The following is a 17327-nucleotide window of genomic DNA, read 5'->3' on the forward strand; positions in this document are numbered from 1 at the left end:
ATTATTTCACCTCCTAAAGAGTTTATTGTCGTAGTTCCTTACATGCTTTTAACTTAACCGTTCATGTATTATGTTATTCACTAGTCTCATCTCATGGGGCGACTCACACTTGATTTATAACTAGTGGTGGAGCTGCTGATATAAATACACAGTTGATAACGTGCAAGCTACACCCTAAACATGACAGCCATCTTTCACAACAATGTACTGCTATATACTCATACCCTCAGTGCAACTAGCCATGATATACGCATGTTCAGCCTAGCATGCTCAAATATAACACACTTCTGTCTAAAAAAAAAAAAAAAAGAATGCAGCTTCCGAATTAATCTAAAATTGATGCTGTCCAGGAGGTGGGAGGGTCTGGGAGGGAGGGTCTGCTGCTGATTGGCTGGGTCAAAGTTTACTCAATGATGACGAATAGGGGGCGGACCGATGATCGCATATGTTCGCCATCCATGGCGAACGCGAACAAGCTATGTTCGCTAGGAACTATTCACCAGCAAACTATTCAGGACATCTCTAGTATTGACATATCCGAATCCTGTCTAGCTCTAGATTGGGATTGGCCATCGTAAAGCAGTGCTGCCCCAACACACTGATATAAGAACTCATGAAAGTCAGGAGGGTATAGTTTTCTCAATGTGTTGAATATAATCTTTAGAATATGTGTGACATCTTATGTTTCCATAGCTGACCTGTCAAATAAAAAATGGACAAACAGCTCCTCATTGTTAATAAATTTATTAACAGTGATAGCTTAATCCTTTTCTACATTTGTCAGTTGCATGCAACATATATATCACTCCTCGTAATACAGTACTCAGCATGTGTTAGTTACTGTATGGTAAGGCTTCTTAAGTCACAGTGTATACTCTTCAAGGTGTTAGCCAAAATTCAAGACATTAATCAACATTTATTATCGTAATGAAATACAATGTCACTATGCATCTGGTTATCTACACACAATCTAATACTGGCAATGGTCATGGCTTGTTACCTACACAACAAAAGCAAGTACTGCCATTCTCAGTATCTTACTTTTTTTTTTTTTTTTAAACAAAACTGTGAAATAATGAAGAAAAAAAAAAAATGAAGACAAAGACTCCCCCTTCTGATATACAGCTTCTGCAGGAAAATAACAATCTTGCAAATCAGAGAATCAAAAATAACACACTAAGGTTACAATACATGTTTACACATGAACAACAATCATACATCCTTCCATATTCCGTGTAATCTCGGCGACAATGCTAGTGCTTAGAATTGGGTTAAAATAATACATAGGTTTATACATTCATGTTTGATACAGTAATAGTATATTGTTCTAATGGCGGCTCTTAATTAACACGTTTAATTTTGTTCTCGTCATAAAACCCCCCTAATGTAATGATATGGCCATTTGGCTTGCTGGAATCTGATTACAGAAATGAACAGTATGTTTTGGACTGCAATATTACTATAGGGATCGAACTCCATTTCTTAAAGGCACCATAATCACTATTATGAACTAAAGTGGTTATTGTGTTATGAGTTCCCTAGCATTCACCCACTCTAAGTAGTCAAACTGTCTTAGAACTTACCTCGACTCACAGTTGACTCAAACAGGTTTGACTATTTGCAATGGGAGGTCTCCAGGGCACTCCTGACACCATAACCACTACAGAGAGTTAATGTAAAGTGATGAGTGCTATATAAGAATAAATGGTGCTTCTGTTGTTCCTTTAGAACAGAGGTGGCCAATTTAGACCCAATAGCTGTTGTTGAACTACAATTTCAATTATACCAGCCTTAAGTGGTCTACAGCTGTTAGGGATCTATTTCTTGGCCACCGCTGTTCTAAAACATACCTGCTATGATGGAGCCCTTTGTTCTGAATATCAAAAGTGTCCCTTACTATTTTATCTTGTACTATTTTCAAGTTATTAAAAAACAAAACAAAAGCGATTGTAAGATCCTTGTTAAATTGCTGCTTCTTTTTTTTTTTCCTACAGGTGCTAAGGTTACCTTGTGGGTAATGAGATTAAGCTGAGTTTTTGGCAGATACAAATAAACACAAGCTGAGAAGTAAAAATGCAGAATAAGCACAAAAAAAAAAAGATTTTTGGCAACACTGAGCCACATTATTCTATGCTTTATTTCCATGTACCTGCATTCCTAAAGCTATAGTGTCCTTGTCCATATATACATATAGCATTCTCCCGTTTGACAAAATATTTATGAAATCAAACTTTTACTTACCTTTTTACAGCACAGAGGCTGCCCTCGGCGGTACTCATCTCTCTGCCTCCCACAATGTCATTGAGGAGGCCTGGCCTCCTCCACAACGATCCAATCCAATGCTTCCCCACAAGGAGCATTGATGCACATGTGCGACACGCGCCACACCCACCCAGCCAAGCTTCCCAATAGGAAAACATTGTAGTCAATGCTTTCCTATGAGCTTTCGTGTATCGTGACTGAGTTTTATTTGGTCAGTGCAATGGAAGCACCGCAAGTGGCTGTCAGGAATACAGCTTCTAGATGCGGATTTAGCCATGCAATGTAAACATGGCTGTTTCTAAAAACAACAACAATGTTTTACATTGCAGGGTTAAAAGGACGGGACCACAGGACCCAGATCACTTCATTGAGATGAAGTGGTCTGGGCGTCTTTAGTATACCTTTCAAATGGCGTGCTCTACCCCTTATGCTGTTAAACTTTTTGGTGCCCTGAAATATGGTAATCTAGCGTATTTTTTATATTGACAGACATAGCCATGGTGTTATATGGAAATTTCTAAAAGTCATGTTGAATGTTTGGTGATGAAGAATAAAGTAAAATGTCCATATAATTTAGATAACACACAACGAGGTATATATGGCTTTATATCTGTCAGCACCATTTCTAGATATTGTTTCTTTTCATTTATATTGGATTTATGTAAAGGGCATCTTACATTTTGCCGGAATGCATCTGAATTATGTTAACAGTGAAAATGCTTTCTTCTGCCTGCTATTCACTTCTTTTTGTTAATTCACAACATTACATTAACAGCCAGGTTCACTTTGAATTATACATGTATACTTGTCTCCTCACCAATGACCACAACAACAAAGAAAATTAATCCAGGAATGTATTCTGTAGAGGAGTCAGACAGATAAAATTGAAAATGTGAGACCCGTTTATAACCTCATTACCTAAACAGCATGTTGCCTTATATATATTACAGCATTATTACAATGAATTGGGGTTCTTTATTCCACTAAACATCTGTCTTAAGTAATCTCGTGTTTTTTGGGTAAGATTTAGGGATATGTCTGACTTGAATATGTTGTTTTTATTATTTTGGACTTTTTAAATTTTTGGATAAGTTGATGGACATTTTATAAACTCCCCATTACATTACACAATAAATTGCTTCCAAAGAAAACTTAGCCAATCTCCTCCTAGTTGATTTATGTTGAGATACATATCTTTTAATGAAATAGCTGTTAAATCATTTTCTAATTGCTGCCTTGAATAATTTATGCTGAATGTATTAGAAGGTTTAATGCACAATTTGTTTCAGATAATTTCCAATGCAAAGGCTTTAAAGGTGCAGTATGCATGAATCATCATAATCAGCAATTTAGATGTCTGTGTAATTCTCATTGGGGCTCATTATAAAGAAATGTAACGAGTAGGATACAGGGACCATGTGTAAAGTATAATGGTCTGATCTTTGAATAAAAATGATATCAGAAGACTTTATACACATAAATAAATACAACGCCTTTGTTTCATGTAACCAACACAAAGTTGTGTCTTCCAAGAGTAAAGTTCGGGGTTGAGATTGGTAGATGCATATGTTTTTCCATCTTCACATTGTTGACTTTGGACACATTCACCATTATAACATACAGCACTGACACATTGACACTACATGTACGGTACAAATAAATATCCGTGTTACTAATCCTGGTAAGTAGATGGTTTGGAATGTCTTATGCAATGGTTTACATTGTTCTTGTTGGTGATAAACTTGCTTAGAACTGGCATCACCTTTGGCAAAAGTAAGAAGCAAGAAAATTCAGTAGGAGCATTTGTCCATGAAGAGTTTTTTTTGTTTTTTGTTCATTCAAGATACAAAATGTATTCCCGGTATCTCTATAATTTTATAGACATATTGATCTTCGTTACAAACATGTTTTTCATTTTCTTTTATTGCGATGGCTGCTTCCTATTATATGTAAAGTGGTGTTTCCTGTCCTGTAAGGAGTCTGAACATAGCGGCTGGCATGGTCTTCATGTGAATCTACGGCATAGAGAAAAATGTAATTAAATATATTTATGTCAATACTTAAAAAGTTCAATTTATTAAACATTAGATTAGCAGTAGTACATAATTTGATTATTCTAATTAATTCAATTTTCGAATTACCATAACTTGTTAATACAATTATTAGTGATACAACTATGAATTCAAGTTAGCTCACCAACATCCCCTTTTGTTCAACCAATTTTGGCATCCTTTATACCAACAACACTGAGTTCCATATCAAAAGCTGCTGTTTTATAAACTGTCACAAATGTGACAGACTCTAGACACCTAAAGCACTTCAGCAAGCTTAAGTCCTTCATGTCTGTGGAGAGTTCCTTTTAAAAGAGCCTGGGCATTTAAGACCATGAGGAGCCAGGCAAGGCCTAGGCAGAACAGGGACATGTGAGTGTGAGGGTAGTGTATACAGAGGAATGTGGTGAAGTGGTCCTGGGACATGTGGTGGAGTAGGAAAGGGATAGATGGATGAGATAGTATAAATAGGTTGCTATCTTACAGGATAGCTGCCATTTTAATTATCAGTTGATAACAGCTTGGTAATTGCTAGTTGTTGCGCTCGGTATACCTGCTTTCCAAGTGCTGTTGCGTCCAGGGTATGAATATGGAATGGCTGCCACTGAGGCATCTCGCCTGGGGTTGGCTGAGGAAGTTATCCAGAGGTTTGGGAGGTGGAAATCTGGAAGGTTCCGATCATATGTTCATCCAACTGGACTGATTCCGTTTCCCCTTTTGTCGTTGTAGGTGCCGGAAAGTGAGTATAGGTCATCGGCCATTCGTACATACACTGGTCGCAACAGCGGGCTGCAGTACATCCCGGGGGACTAGAACTGGGCCTGTCGCCAGCGGTGGCAAAAGTCAGTTGGTTCTGTACCCGGGGGATGCAGTGGGAGCACCTGTTGCCCGAATTGGTCAATTTGTCCGACCTGCTCGGTGTTCCTGATGTTATCCTGATTCATGCTGGGGGGAACGATTTCTAGTGTGGGATCTGGGGAAGTTGATCCAGAAAGATTTGGCAGAGCTCTGGCTCAGATTCCCGAGGGTGTGCCTGTTGTGGTCCGAGGTGCTATCTCGGAACTATTGGAGGGAGGCAAGAAACCCCAGTGCTCTTGAACGGAGCAGGATAAAACTTAATAAGCAGGTTACGAGGTTTGTGTAGGGTTTGAGCATAACAAAGCAATTTATTTTAGGAGTGATCGGGTGCACGAAGGTTGGACTGGATCTGTTTAATTTAGCGTTGCAGGATGCATTGGAGGAGGTCATGGCTTTGGCGTTGGGGCGGCCCGCTGATTTAGGGGATAAACCACTTGTGGTATATAGCCCTTGTCAACCGGGGGTTGGACGAGCAGTCTGTGGAAAGTGTATGGGTAGGGCTGTCCCTATTCTAACCTCAGGTACAGTTATGGATAACGGACGTGCCCAATGAGCCAATGAGCCAATAAGCGGCTAGTGGTTAGCATTATGAAATGGAAGGCCCAAGAAAAGGTCTTGTATGGGTTGGAATGAGGGGGAAGGGGCAGCTACCATAAGTTATGTTTGGTTGGCAAGGTGGTACTCAGTGACGAATCTATTTACTGAGTAATTATGTACGTAGTGTTTATGTTAAATTTAAATGTTTTATATTTACATATTTATTATAAAGCTGTGGCCTATTTACTCCAAAGCAAGTCTTGTGTGGTTAATTTTGTGAATAAGTGGTTGGGTTTATCAATGGTAAAGGTTATGCTTATACACAGTTACCCTCTACTTACGCACATGATATAAGACCATGGCTTAATAGCACATAAGAGGGCAGGAGTCAGAAAACCTTTATTGAGGCTAAGGCATATTAAACACGCTAGATAAATAGTTTTGTTTTAAAAATGAATATTTTTGATGATGTTCTGTAAGTACTTTGGTTGAAGGCTTATAGTACATGTCACAATTCCTATTCTTTCTCATGAAAGAAAAGAGGAGCAAATATTTCCCTTGGTCTGGCAAAGTTACCCACACTACATGCAGGCTTTTCCCTTTCAATACACATAAATATAAGAAAGCAAATTGTAAAAACAAAAATATTGATTCTCAGAGATGTCTGGAAACATATCCAGTTGAATTAAAATATAGGAAAACAATTGGTCACTATACCTTTGTATTTGAAAAATAATAGTGCTCACCGCACTATACTACTGTACACAGGTACACCATGGTGGATTGTGTAAGCATTCTATTTTTAAGCACGCATTGTCTCTAGCTATAGCTGTAAATCAAGTCTCTTGCAAAGATAGCCCAGCCATGCCACCTATTGATTTTATCTAATATATATGTTTTCGCATGAATGCAAAATGACAATAAACTCGACCGGCCTCCCTTATCATATTGAAACACACAAAGCAGAGATGTAGAAAAAAATGACCTGAGAAATAAAGGGATATTTCTTTGCAATATCCTTTTTTTTTGCTTCATTGCTTTTAAAAGCGCATTTATCTCATAAATGCAACATTAAAAAATGTTCAAAGGTATTGGCTACATAATGCTGTTGAATTCAATATCTGCTGTTGCTTGGAAGGCTAACTGTGGTGTCTAATAAAGAAATATCTATCAAACGCAGTTCACATTTTATAGAAAGGAAAATAATGAATTGGTAATGAATACATACTGCTTCTACCCTTTTCAAAATGTGTAGACCAGAAAAATCTTACTAACACTGCTCAAAATTATATGTATTTGAATGGACAAAAAGTCAAAATGTGTCCTTAAGTGAACCCTGATAAGCAGTGCCTCTTTCCGTTATTTTAAATTTTTTGCTTTTAATTATTGACACATTTTGTTTTCTCATAAATTTATAATGGAAAACTTTTTTTTTTTAATTTTGCACAATTTCTTTCTCCAAGAATATTTTGCGAAACCCAAGTAGCGCATGTTGCTACTTCAGTCTAATTAAAGAAACCACAAAACATGTCTTACAGCACAATAGTACAGGTTACTGTATATGGGCTCATAACTAAAATGTCTGTTGTGTGAAATGACATAATATTCTGCTTATTAACACATTAGTAACCGGCTGATATGGCGTAGGAATTTAAATTGGTGTCATGGCAAAGTTAAACCAAAAATGATAATCCCTAACTTGCATTACTCTGCTGCAATGCCAATTAGTAGAGTTTGGAAAATACCCAAACCATCGCACGGTGCTTTCTAAAAATGGTGCTTGGAAAAAGTACAAAATAAATACAATGAAGCTGCATAGACCATAAAAAGAAAAGAGTTATCAAATAACTGCCAAACATAATCACGGATGTGATCAGGGCAAAAAATATCGGGAGATATCAGAGGAGGCAGACCTGGAATTTTTACATGAGCAGAGGAATATGAAACATGAAGAAGCAAAGAGGTGGGAATTAGAGGTGATATACAAGTGTTTGTTGTTGGTTTCTTTCTCATGAACTCACATGGTTTTTATGTAAGAGTTTTTACTCAGCTTTCACGTTAATACATTTTGAAGGTATGTGACGAGACCAATCTCGCCACATTGCATTGGAGGAGCCTGGTTGCCCACCTCTTGCCCTGTGACTATGGACCCTGGGAGATTTGGCCCGTTCAATTCAGTATGATAGGAGTTATGTATTTTTGTATCCTTTTGTGTTTTACTCGTAACATGTGCTCAATGGAGTCTGCCTCTATCCCTGGATATAATTGGATTATTTTCCCCATTGTCTCCAGGATAGAGGGCTCTGTTCAACCGGTTTGGGCCAGATAGCCATGCTGCCAGCCAAACCCCAAAAGATACTTTACTAACTTCTGAACCCCTGGTCTGATTCATGCCATTTTTTGATATGTTGTTCTCCTGAATGGATTGATTGTGAATATATAATGTGAATGTGATGTATATTTTAGAAGTTCTGAATATGCTGTAAAAACTGTATTTTTCCTGCCTGTGATAAATTACATTAACCCATTGTGTTCAGTAATTATATCACAGGCAGAGGGGAGGATTTTATGTGTTTGTGCTGGGTGTGTTTTATGTTTTACTGTATGGGATTGGTTACATGTTGTCCCTCAATGTGGGATGTCCCCTTGCATGGGGACTTGCATAAAAGTCTGTGAGTGTTAATTAAAACAGACCACTGCTTGACCCTCAACACGGAGCCTTGTCTCGTTCTTGGGGGAATTTACTGTATGCTGTTAGAGACTGATTGCCAGGAGTGTAAGCTGATTGTCTGCTTTTCCTGTTCGTCTGCTAGCAGCTATTAGTGAGGTTCCAGTTCGGGAGTTGGAGTGCTATTTTGTATCCAGTTCGGGAGTTTGGTGTTCTGCAGTAGCTGTGCCTGTGTCTCTGGAAGGGGAAAATCTACTAAACGGCTTTTAACCCCTTTTATGCCTGGGGGTGCCGTTACAAGGTATAACACGGTTGGGGTCTCCCTGATCTTTACTCTCTCTTTAGTTGCTACAGGGGAATTTTCTTTCAAACCCATGTTGAGAAGCCCACAACCAGGCTGAAGGTGCTCTGCTATATGTGAGTGCCATCCACAAAGGTCTAGAGAAGGGATGTCTAGAAGTAGAGAATGTACTCGCTGTGCTGTATGTATTTATTTTTTCTTTATAGATATATGGAATGTGTTGATATGAATATGGAGAATATTTTATAAGTATAATTTTAAACTTCATATTGTTGTATCTGGATTAAGTCACTGGCGCCTCACTTGTTTGGTATTTATTTAGTAAAGATTTCCTCCCAGAGTGCAAATGCTCCATAGGGAACCATAGAAACCATGACAACATTTGATATTCATCAAATGGCTTTGCACTTTCAATGGCTAAAACAAGTCTTTTTTTTTTTTTCAATAAGTATTTTATTGGATATTTTTTTTTTGGGAAAGGGGGTACAGAAGAAAAAAAAAAGGGGAGGGGAGGTCGGGGAGGGGGAAACAAATATACATATATATGCATTTCTCACAGAAGATGGTACCACAAGTGTGGCAAAGGTACTTACAATAATAGTTCGTTACATAGCATAATGGACATAGGGTCTAGATAACAGTACAAGATAACGGTATGTCATGTTACAGTATAGCATATTATATATCACAACCTAGGATATCACAATTCAGACGCCCCTATCATCCTACCTCGTTGGAATCTGAGGGCATTTGGAAGTGTTTGGGGGTAGGTACAAGGTGTGCGGTGGCTCCACTGTAAGGATGGAGTGGGGAGTGGGAGGTGTTAGGACGTGTGTACGGTTCCTTCTAGCTCTGCCCACCTCTGCCAGTTGCTTCTCGTGATGTTAGAGTGTTTCAATGTGGTCATAGATAGCAATTCGTATTTGAGGAACTGATTGATCATGCGTTTCACCATTACCAAAGGCGGACACCCTGTTTTTTTCCAATTGCATGCAATGATATACCTAGTTGCCAAAATTGACAGTATCACTAATTGCTTGTCTGCGTGGGGTATAGTACCTGGGAGAACGAGAAAGATACCTATGGAAGGTGTGAATGGTGTGAGTGTAATTCCCAGTTGTTCCCAAATTCTTTGCGTTTCTACCCACAGTGGCCTAATCTCGGGGCAGCTCCACCACATGTGAGACATTGTTCCCTCTTCTGTCTCGCATCTCCAACAATTAGGAGAGGTATTTGGGTATATCTTGTGGAGTCTGGACGGTGTGTAGTACCACCTGAAAATAAGTTTCTTGTGTGCTTCAATATGCGAGTAGCAGGAGGTGATGCCTTTCAGGGCATGAAGTGAGGTTAACCATGTTTGACCTGTGGGTGAATAATTGCATTCATTTTCCCACTGTGTGCGGTATGTAAAGGTTGGGGAGGCCTGTCGATTCTGTAGTGTAGTGTAGCAGATTGAGAGAGCTTTGGATTTAGTCGGTGAATTGTGACAGCGCTCATATAGACGTGACAGATCTTGGTGTGGTCTGTGTGTGGCTTGTGTAGGGGTAGTAACCACACTCAAGACCAGACTCTTCAACTGAAGTTATGGGAAGATGAATGACAGGGGTAGCCGGAATTTGTTTTGTAGTTCAGGGAATGGCATAATAGTTCCTGCCTGGCAAATGTCTGTAATGCGGTTCACTCCCATGTCTGTCCATCTGTGCAAGGAAAGCCACGGGGAGACCGAGTTAAGGGCTGTGAGTGGGGCCCATGGGGAGAATGTCGGTTCTGTTGTATGGGGGTTATGCAGGTGATCCCATGCGTGAATTGCAAAAGTAGTGAGTGGCAGGAGCGTCCTGCGTGTACCTCTAAGGGGTTTGGGTGTCCACATCAAATCAATAGCCGAGTGTTTGGGGTCATAATTATTCTCTATGTCTGCCCACTGTAGAGCATGAGGTGGTGCATGCAATTTTATTGCACCTTCTTGGAGAGCAGCCTTGTGGTATTTTGCGATGTTGGGGAGTCCCAAGCCTCCCTCCCTTGTAGGGAGTTGTAGGAGAGATATGGGTAATCTCGGCTTCTTTTTAGCCCATACATAGGTGGAGATTATGCTTTGTAGCTGCTTGCATATAGTGGGCGATAGGGGTAGCAGCTTTGGGAGAAGAATCATCTTTACAGCATTAATCCTGCCTAACCAGGACAGTAACACATTTTTCCATTTGTGGAGGGTTTGTTTGCATATCAACGGAAGGGTAGAAAAATTATGTGTGCTAATACCTCTATACGTTGCTGCAATTTTCACCCCCAGGTATGTTAGGTGAGTCTGTCTCCAATCAAAGGAGTGTGTAGATTTAAGCTTTAGGATATCTGTCACGGGGAGGCGGATTGGTAGTGCTTGGGTCTTAGTTTGGTTTAGTTTGTAGTAGGAGATCGTGCTATATTCGTTGAGTGTGTCAATGAGGTGTGGTAAGGAGCGGTCTGGTGTAGTGAGGGAAAGGAGAATGTCATCTGCGAACATAGATAATTTATATTCTACTTTGTTGATGGTGACACCCTTTATGTCATTATGTGTTCTAATTTTGTGCGCCAAGGGTTCTAGCGATAAGATGAATAGCAGAGGGGAGAGCGGGCAGCCTTGGCGGGTGCCATTCGTGATCGGGAAAGGGCTCGAGAGGAATCCCGCGTTGGATACCCTCGCGGTCGGTTTAGAGTATAATGCCATTATGCCAGTTATGTAGGATGTAGGAAAACCAAATTTGAGTAGTACTTGTTCCATGTATGCCCAGTTGAGCCTGTCGAAGGCCTTCTCCACGTCCAGCGCTAGTAGAAGGCCTTCCATTCGGTTTGTTTCCATATGTGCTAAGATGTTCAGGACTTTCCTCGTATTATCCGAACCTTGTCTGCCTTTAACAAAACCAGACTGGTCATTGTGTATGATGCGGGATAATATGTGTGTGAGGCGGTCCGCTATGATCTTAGCATATATTTTAGTATCACAATTTAGTAATGAGATCGGCCTGAAATTTTGGCAGGCTGTGGGTGGTTTACCTGGCTTAGGGAGCGTGGAGATGTGTGCCTGAAGCATGTCGGGGGGCAGTGCGCCTGTGGTAAAGCAATGGTTAAGAAGTTGTGTGAGGTATGGGGTCAATGTGTCCGAGAAAGTCTGGTAATAGAGATTGGTAAAACCGTCCGGTCCTGGTGATTTATGCAGGGGGAGTTTTTTAATCGTATCATTTACTTCTTCTACTGTAAAGGGTTTAGTGATTGTGTCAATGTCTGATTGGGTGAGCGTTGGCAGTTGTACGGTGTCTAAGAAAAGTCGAATTTGTTCCGGTGATGGTGGAGGTGAGGAGGAGTCATCTTTGAGGTTATAGAGAGAGCTATAGAATTGTGCAAATGTTTCTACTATTTCTTGTGGGTTCATGGCTTTTGTCTTGTCTTGCTTAAAAACGTATGCCACTCTAGAGTTGGCCATACGTTGTTTAAGTTGGGATGCCAGGGTCGCTCCCGCTTTATTCCCGTGGGCAAAGAATTTATGTTTAAATTTTTGTAGGATATAGTTGGTTCTATCTAGTTCAAGATCAGCGAGTTTGGATTGTAGGGTTCTCAATTTTGCATAGTGGTCTGGTGAGGGGGTAATTTTGTTGCAATGAGTAAGGACTGCTATTTGTTGGATTAGGTCATCAAACTCTCGCTTTCGCTGCTTGCTAGCGTAACTAGCGTGTTTGATGAATAAGCCCCTAATAACAGCTTTATGTGCTTGCCAGAGTGTGGTTATTGAAATATCATCTGATATGTTGTGCTGGAAATACAATTCCAGTTCCTGCTTGATTTGTTGCGTTATGAGGGGTTTTCTGAGTAGCGACTCATTCAATCGCCAGGAGCTTGATGAGGGTATATTGCTCATTATTAATATTGCATTGTAAAAGAATAAACCTTCCTTCCTTGTCTCCAATTATTTTTTGTAGGGAGAAGGCCACATCCTTACTAATCAGGATGGAGACTCCTCTCTTTTTTTTGGCATAACCTGTGTGAAATCCTATGGGATAGTATTTGGATGAAAATTTAGGTTTTTTAGCATTCAGAAAGTGAGTTTCCTGAAAGAAGGCTATCATAGCTTTCGCCTTCTTGGCTTCTTCGAGAGCTAGTCTCCGTTTGTGGGGGGAATTTAGGCCTTTAGCATTCAGTGAAAATATATTTAAAGCCATGGAGTTACAACCAGTGTGCTGAGTGTGGCACAGATGTGTACAGGTTTTTCATGGGACAGTCCATGAGTTAACGCCCTATGTATCAACAGGTGTCGTTGGATCTTAAAGCAAGTTACCATTTTCGCAGGTGGCTTAAGACTGGATTGTGCATAAAGTACATTTGTGGGGGGACAAAGGGTTACATTAGGGGTGGGGTAGACAATATGGTATTGAACAAAAACTATATACAAAGGAGGAGTCAGACAGGGGGTGTCTGATCCAGAAAACGAGTTTAGCGGCCCCATGGAGCCTAGGTGGAGGGGAGGGCAAACTGTGGGTTGAACTGCCCGGAAAATTATGGCGGCAGTACTGAGGGTCTGTATAGAACCATCAATATGTAGCGGGGGTGTACGGCACAAAATGCATCAGAGACACGTATGTAGTCTGGCTCTCTATATTGCTAGGTATCCGAAAAACCTTATAATGCACAAACATACACTATAGCATTGGAGAATAGAGCATAGGAGCACAACAACATAATGGAATCATATGCTTACATATCTTCAGGGCACGGTGCCATAATCAGGTCTATACAGTTCTTTATGTAATGTCAGTCTATGTTACTTGTGTTTTGTCCCAGTGGACCATTCGTTAGGTATTTTCAGAGGAGATGATCGGAGACCTTGAGATGGAGCCTTGGCGTCTTGTAGGGTCACCGGTATGTTCCAACTCTGGAGTAGTTTCGCTCCTTCTGCTGCTGTGGATATGTGGTAGTCTGTGCCGTTCCGCTTGATGATGAGGCGGGTAGGGTATCCCCATTTATACAGGATCTCTGCATCTCTGAGTGCCATCGTGATTGGGTTCAGTTCTCTGCGCTTAGTTAGCGTGGCGGCGGACAAGTCCACGAACAGTTTAACATGTTGGAATTCAGGTGGTATGTTATCCGGGTTTCTTGCAGCTCGCATAACCAGTTCCTTGGAGGTGAAATAATGCATCCGCAAGACCACATCTCTTGCTGCTGTGGGTTGCAGAAATTTCGGTCGTGGTAAGCGGTGAATGCGGTCTAGTCGGAGGTCACCTTCAGTGAGGCCTGGGCACAAGGCCTTAAAGAGACCGATAGCATAATCCCTCAATTCTGAAGGTTTGATTTCCTCCGGTATGCCTCGCAGGCGAATATTGTTGCGCCGGTCACGATCCTCGTGGTCAGCAATCTTGGCTTCCAGATACGCCATTCGAGCAGCTATCGTATCGTGCGATGCCGCCAGATCATTGTGAGCACTGATTACTTCCTCCATTTTGTCTTCAATTGCACTCGTGCGTTCACTGATCTCTTTGATATCAGCTCTGACGTCGCGAGCTAATTTAGCGAACTCCATTTGTAGATTTTGTTGTAAATCTTGTAGCATCTTGTGCAGGGTGAGTTCTGAGGCAGGGGCATTAGTCCCCATAGAGATGGAGGTGCTGTCGCTGGTTTCAGACGCTGCTGTTGGTGATTCTGGGCCTCCGGCGCCATCTTGGATTTTGGTGCGCGGCGGTGTGAAGGAGGATACCCGGGTCACTGCCGGTCGAACTTTCGTTCTCTTGGGCGCTTTCTGGGACATGGTGGTACAGGTTGTCGTAAGCTCTTTGACAAACCTGAATCAGGGCAGATATTGCTCTTGTAATCGCTGTTTAGTAGGAGCCCTCACGGGAGCTAACAGATCACGCGTCCATCTCCGCGCGCTGCCAGGCCACGCCCCCCTAAAACAAGTCTTTTAATGGGTATGACTTACTAAGTAAAGTACGGAATACCTTTCAGTGCTGCAGTAGAAAGCTGGCCATCCTTTACAGAATCAACTTGACTTAATCAAATAAACAAAAAAACTGAATCAAGACAAATTGGATAAAAAAAATTATCTATCTTCAGCCGCATACAGACTGATTTGAGACCAGCTTTGTTCATACTGAGAACTCACAGGAAAGGCCTATATATGGGCCACGGGAATTCCAAGTAAGAGCACTGGGATTGGTTGGCTCGGAAGATTCAGGAATTGTTTTATTTTATTAAATTTCATCTATTATTCTAATGGATTTTAGTGTGGCTTTTTGTGGCCAAATACAGATTGTAGAAAAGCACATTTTTAATCAAGAAATCGATGGGTAAGTACGATTGATTGAATTTACAGGTAGATCTTTAGGCCTTTCTAACAAATATGTATGAGATGGGTAAGCAGGGTCATAAAGGGGTCGGGTAGGTATGACCCTTAGCCATCAATTATTCTGTTACTAAGGATTAATCCATAACATGAACCTTATAATGCCCTTGAGATGCCAAGTTTGACTGAGCACAGGTATGCAAGGAAGCCAGCTAGTGACGCTTGATTCCTCTTCTCTTCCTCTGTCAGTATCTGTTCTTCATTTCTTCAGGGGTGGAGTCCGGGGGGGCAATAGGTCCCCCCTTGAGATTAATAGCCCCCACTCATGTGGCTCGGAAGGGGGGATACTAAGTTGTTGTTTTTTTAACACCGAGCAGCCATAGGCTGCTCACTGTTTAGTAGACATGCCCCTACTTGCAGCATAATAGCGAGTAGGGGCAGAATTTGCTAATACTAAGTAATCTTTACTTAGTATTAGTACATTTGGCTAAAAGACCAGTTTAGGTTTTTCAGCCTTTTGGTAGATAGCTCCTAATACCGTGGGAATTAGGGAGCTATCTACAAACCGGCTGCAAGATGCAGCCGTAGCACGAATAGGATCAGAGTTTATTCATTGAAATGAAATTCTGATCCAAACAAAGACGCTGTTCTCATTCTGTTAGGATGAAATTCGATAGTTTTACAGGCGTTCTGTCTAAGTGACAAGATGTTCAGGAAAAGTGAAAGGAGGCTTCGCGGGAACATGGAGGAAAGTTGAGAATTGTGGGAAAATTGCTTTGACCACTGGAAATGAAAAGTTCCTCTGCTAGTCAAAGCTCGTCAAGCGTAGGAAACCTTCCTGAGACAAAGTAGTCCCTTCTTTGTCTTATGTTTTAAAGAAAACTAGAGCAGACAGAAAGAAATGAAGAACAGATCCTGACAGAGGAAGAGAAGAGGAATTGATTAAAGAAAGGTAAGTTTGGCATGACAGTGCCGCTTTAAACTGACTTCTGAATGAAACTGTTTTCAGCCACGGTAAAGCTGTATATAGGTGTAAATGTTTAGTCTTTGGGTTATTCACCTAAATGTGATTTGTTGAGTGAGTTTGCAGGTTTAGGCCTTATTTCTATTTGGTTAGTGTGGAGTAAACATTAAATGAACAATATATAATTAATTATACAAACATATTCTTATGGCTATAGTTTTACCCTACCTATTTTAGTGACTGCCCCCTACCTCCCTGCAAAGGTGTAAAAGGTAAGTTTTACTTACTTTACTAACTCACCGAGCTGGTCTCGCCACAGCCACTCAGCTTCAGTGACTGAGATCATCAAGATTGATGATCTCAGTCAATCTACAGGGAATTATTGGTGAGCATTGGTAAAGAAATACCTGCTGTATGCACCTCCACGGCACAATTGTTCTCCCAAGATCCAAGTACCTATACATGGTATTTGGCTAACATACTCAAATAAAAACTCTAATGTTGGCTCGCAAATTAATTAAAATGAAACCCACGTGCAAAAAGATGAGTTTATTGTTTCAACCAAAATACCTAAATACCTATTGCTGCTTAGATTATTTTATATGTTATTTTGTTTATAAACTCACACACATGAAGCACTGTTTTAGTACAAGCAAGTTCACGTGCTTACCTCTCCTACGGAATTAGAAAGAGCTTGAACTATCTTCTCGTGAGCTGTTGCCACAACACTCTGTCCGTTAATCTCAATGATGCGATGTCCAACTCTGACGCCACCTCTCTCAGCTATTCCACCCCTCATAAGGCTACAAATCTGGAGAGTGACATAAAATGATACAAGGGTAAGAGATGATACATAGTTATACATGGGTAAATTAGATCAAAGGAAGATTTAATGCTTGTGTGTATTACGACTGTACAAACGATGTGATTCTTATCAGTTACTAAAAGGTGCAGGTCTTTTGATGGCAGGTGTAACAATAGTGCAGTAGTTCCTAAGTTTTGTTGGACATGGCATTCTTCAATTTGAAAAAAAGAAATATCCAGGCACACCCGAGGTTTCTTCTAAAAAGCAGTCTTTATTTGAATCAAGGAAGTGTAGACTACTTTCAAATAAAGACAGCTTTTAACCTTCTCTCTAGAAGAGATCGTCCGTTTACCCCCACTCTTCACCCAACAAATAAAGAGGGTAAAATAAAGAAAACAGACTCTTGCATTCCCATCTTCATACCGCCATCTTCTTTTAAATACTTTAAGTTTTTAAATTAATACCGCCATCTTCTAACATTTTTGGAAGGTGGTTAACTATAATGGTATAAAATAAAGGGATGATCTTTATTTCTTTTTCCTCCAGTTCAAAATTAAATTATATTTTCATAAGAGAAGTT

The 17327-nt window shown here is 40.5% G+C and overlaps 1 protein-coding gene across 5 annotated transcripts in view; it reads right to left on the reverse strand.

The window, feature by feature from the left end:
- Window positions 1–728: 728 nt before the first annotated feature.
- Window positions 729–17327, reverse strand: part of APBA2 (amyloid beta precursor protein binding family A member 2) — a 431382-nt gene continuing 414783 nt past the window's right edge. For all 5 annotated transcript variants that reach the window (XM_063449151.1, XM_063449150.1, XM_063449148.1 and 2 more), the window contains 2 exons: window positions 16613–16753; window positions 729–4277 (listed from right to left, as the gene is read on the reverse strand). In XM_063449151.1, the coding sequence (XP_063305221.1) occupies window positions 4206–4277; window positions 16613–16753 (213 nt within the window). In that variant the 3' untranslated portion in view covers window positions 729–4205. The remainder of the gene's footprint in view (window positions 4278–16612; window positions 16754–17327) is intronic.

The sequence above is a fragment of the Pelobates fuscus genome, chromosome 3, assembly GCF_036172605.1.
Source record: "Pelobates fuscus isolate aPelFus1 chromosome 3, aPelFus1.pri, whole genome shotgun sequence".
NCBI classification, from domain to species: Eukaryota; Metazoa; Chordata; class Amphibia; order Anura; family Pelobatidae; genus Pelobates; species Pelobates fuscus.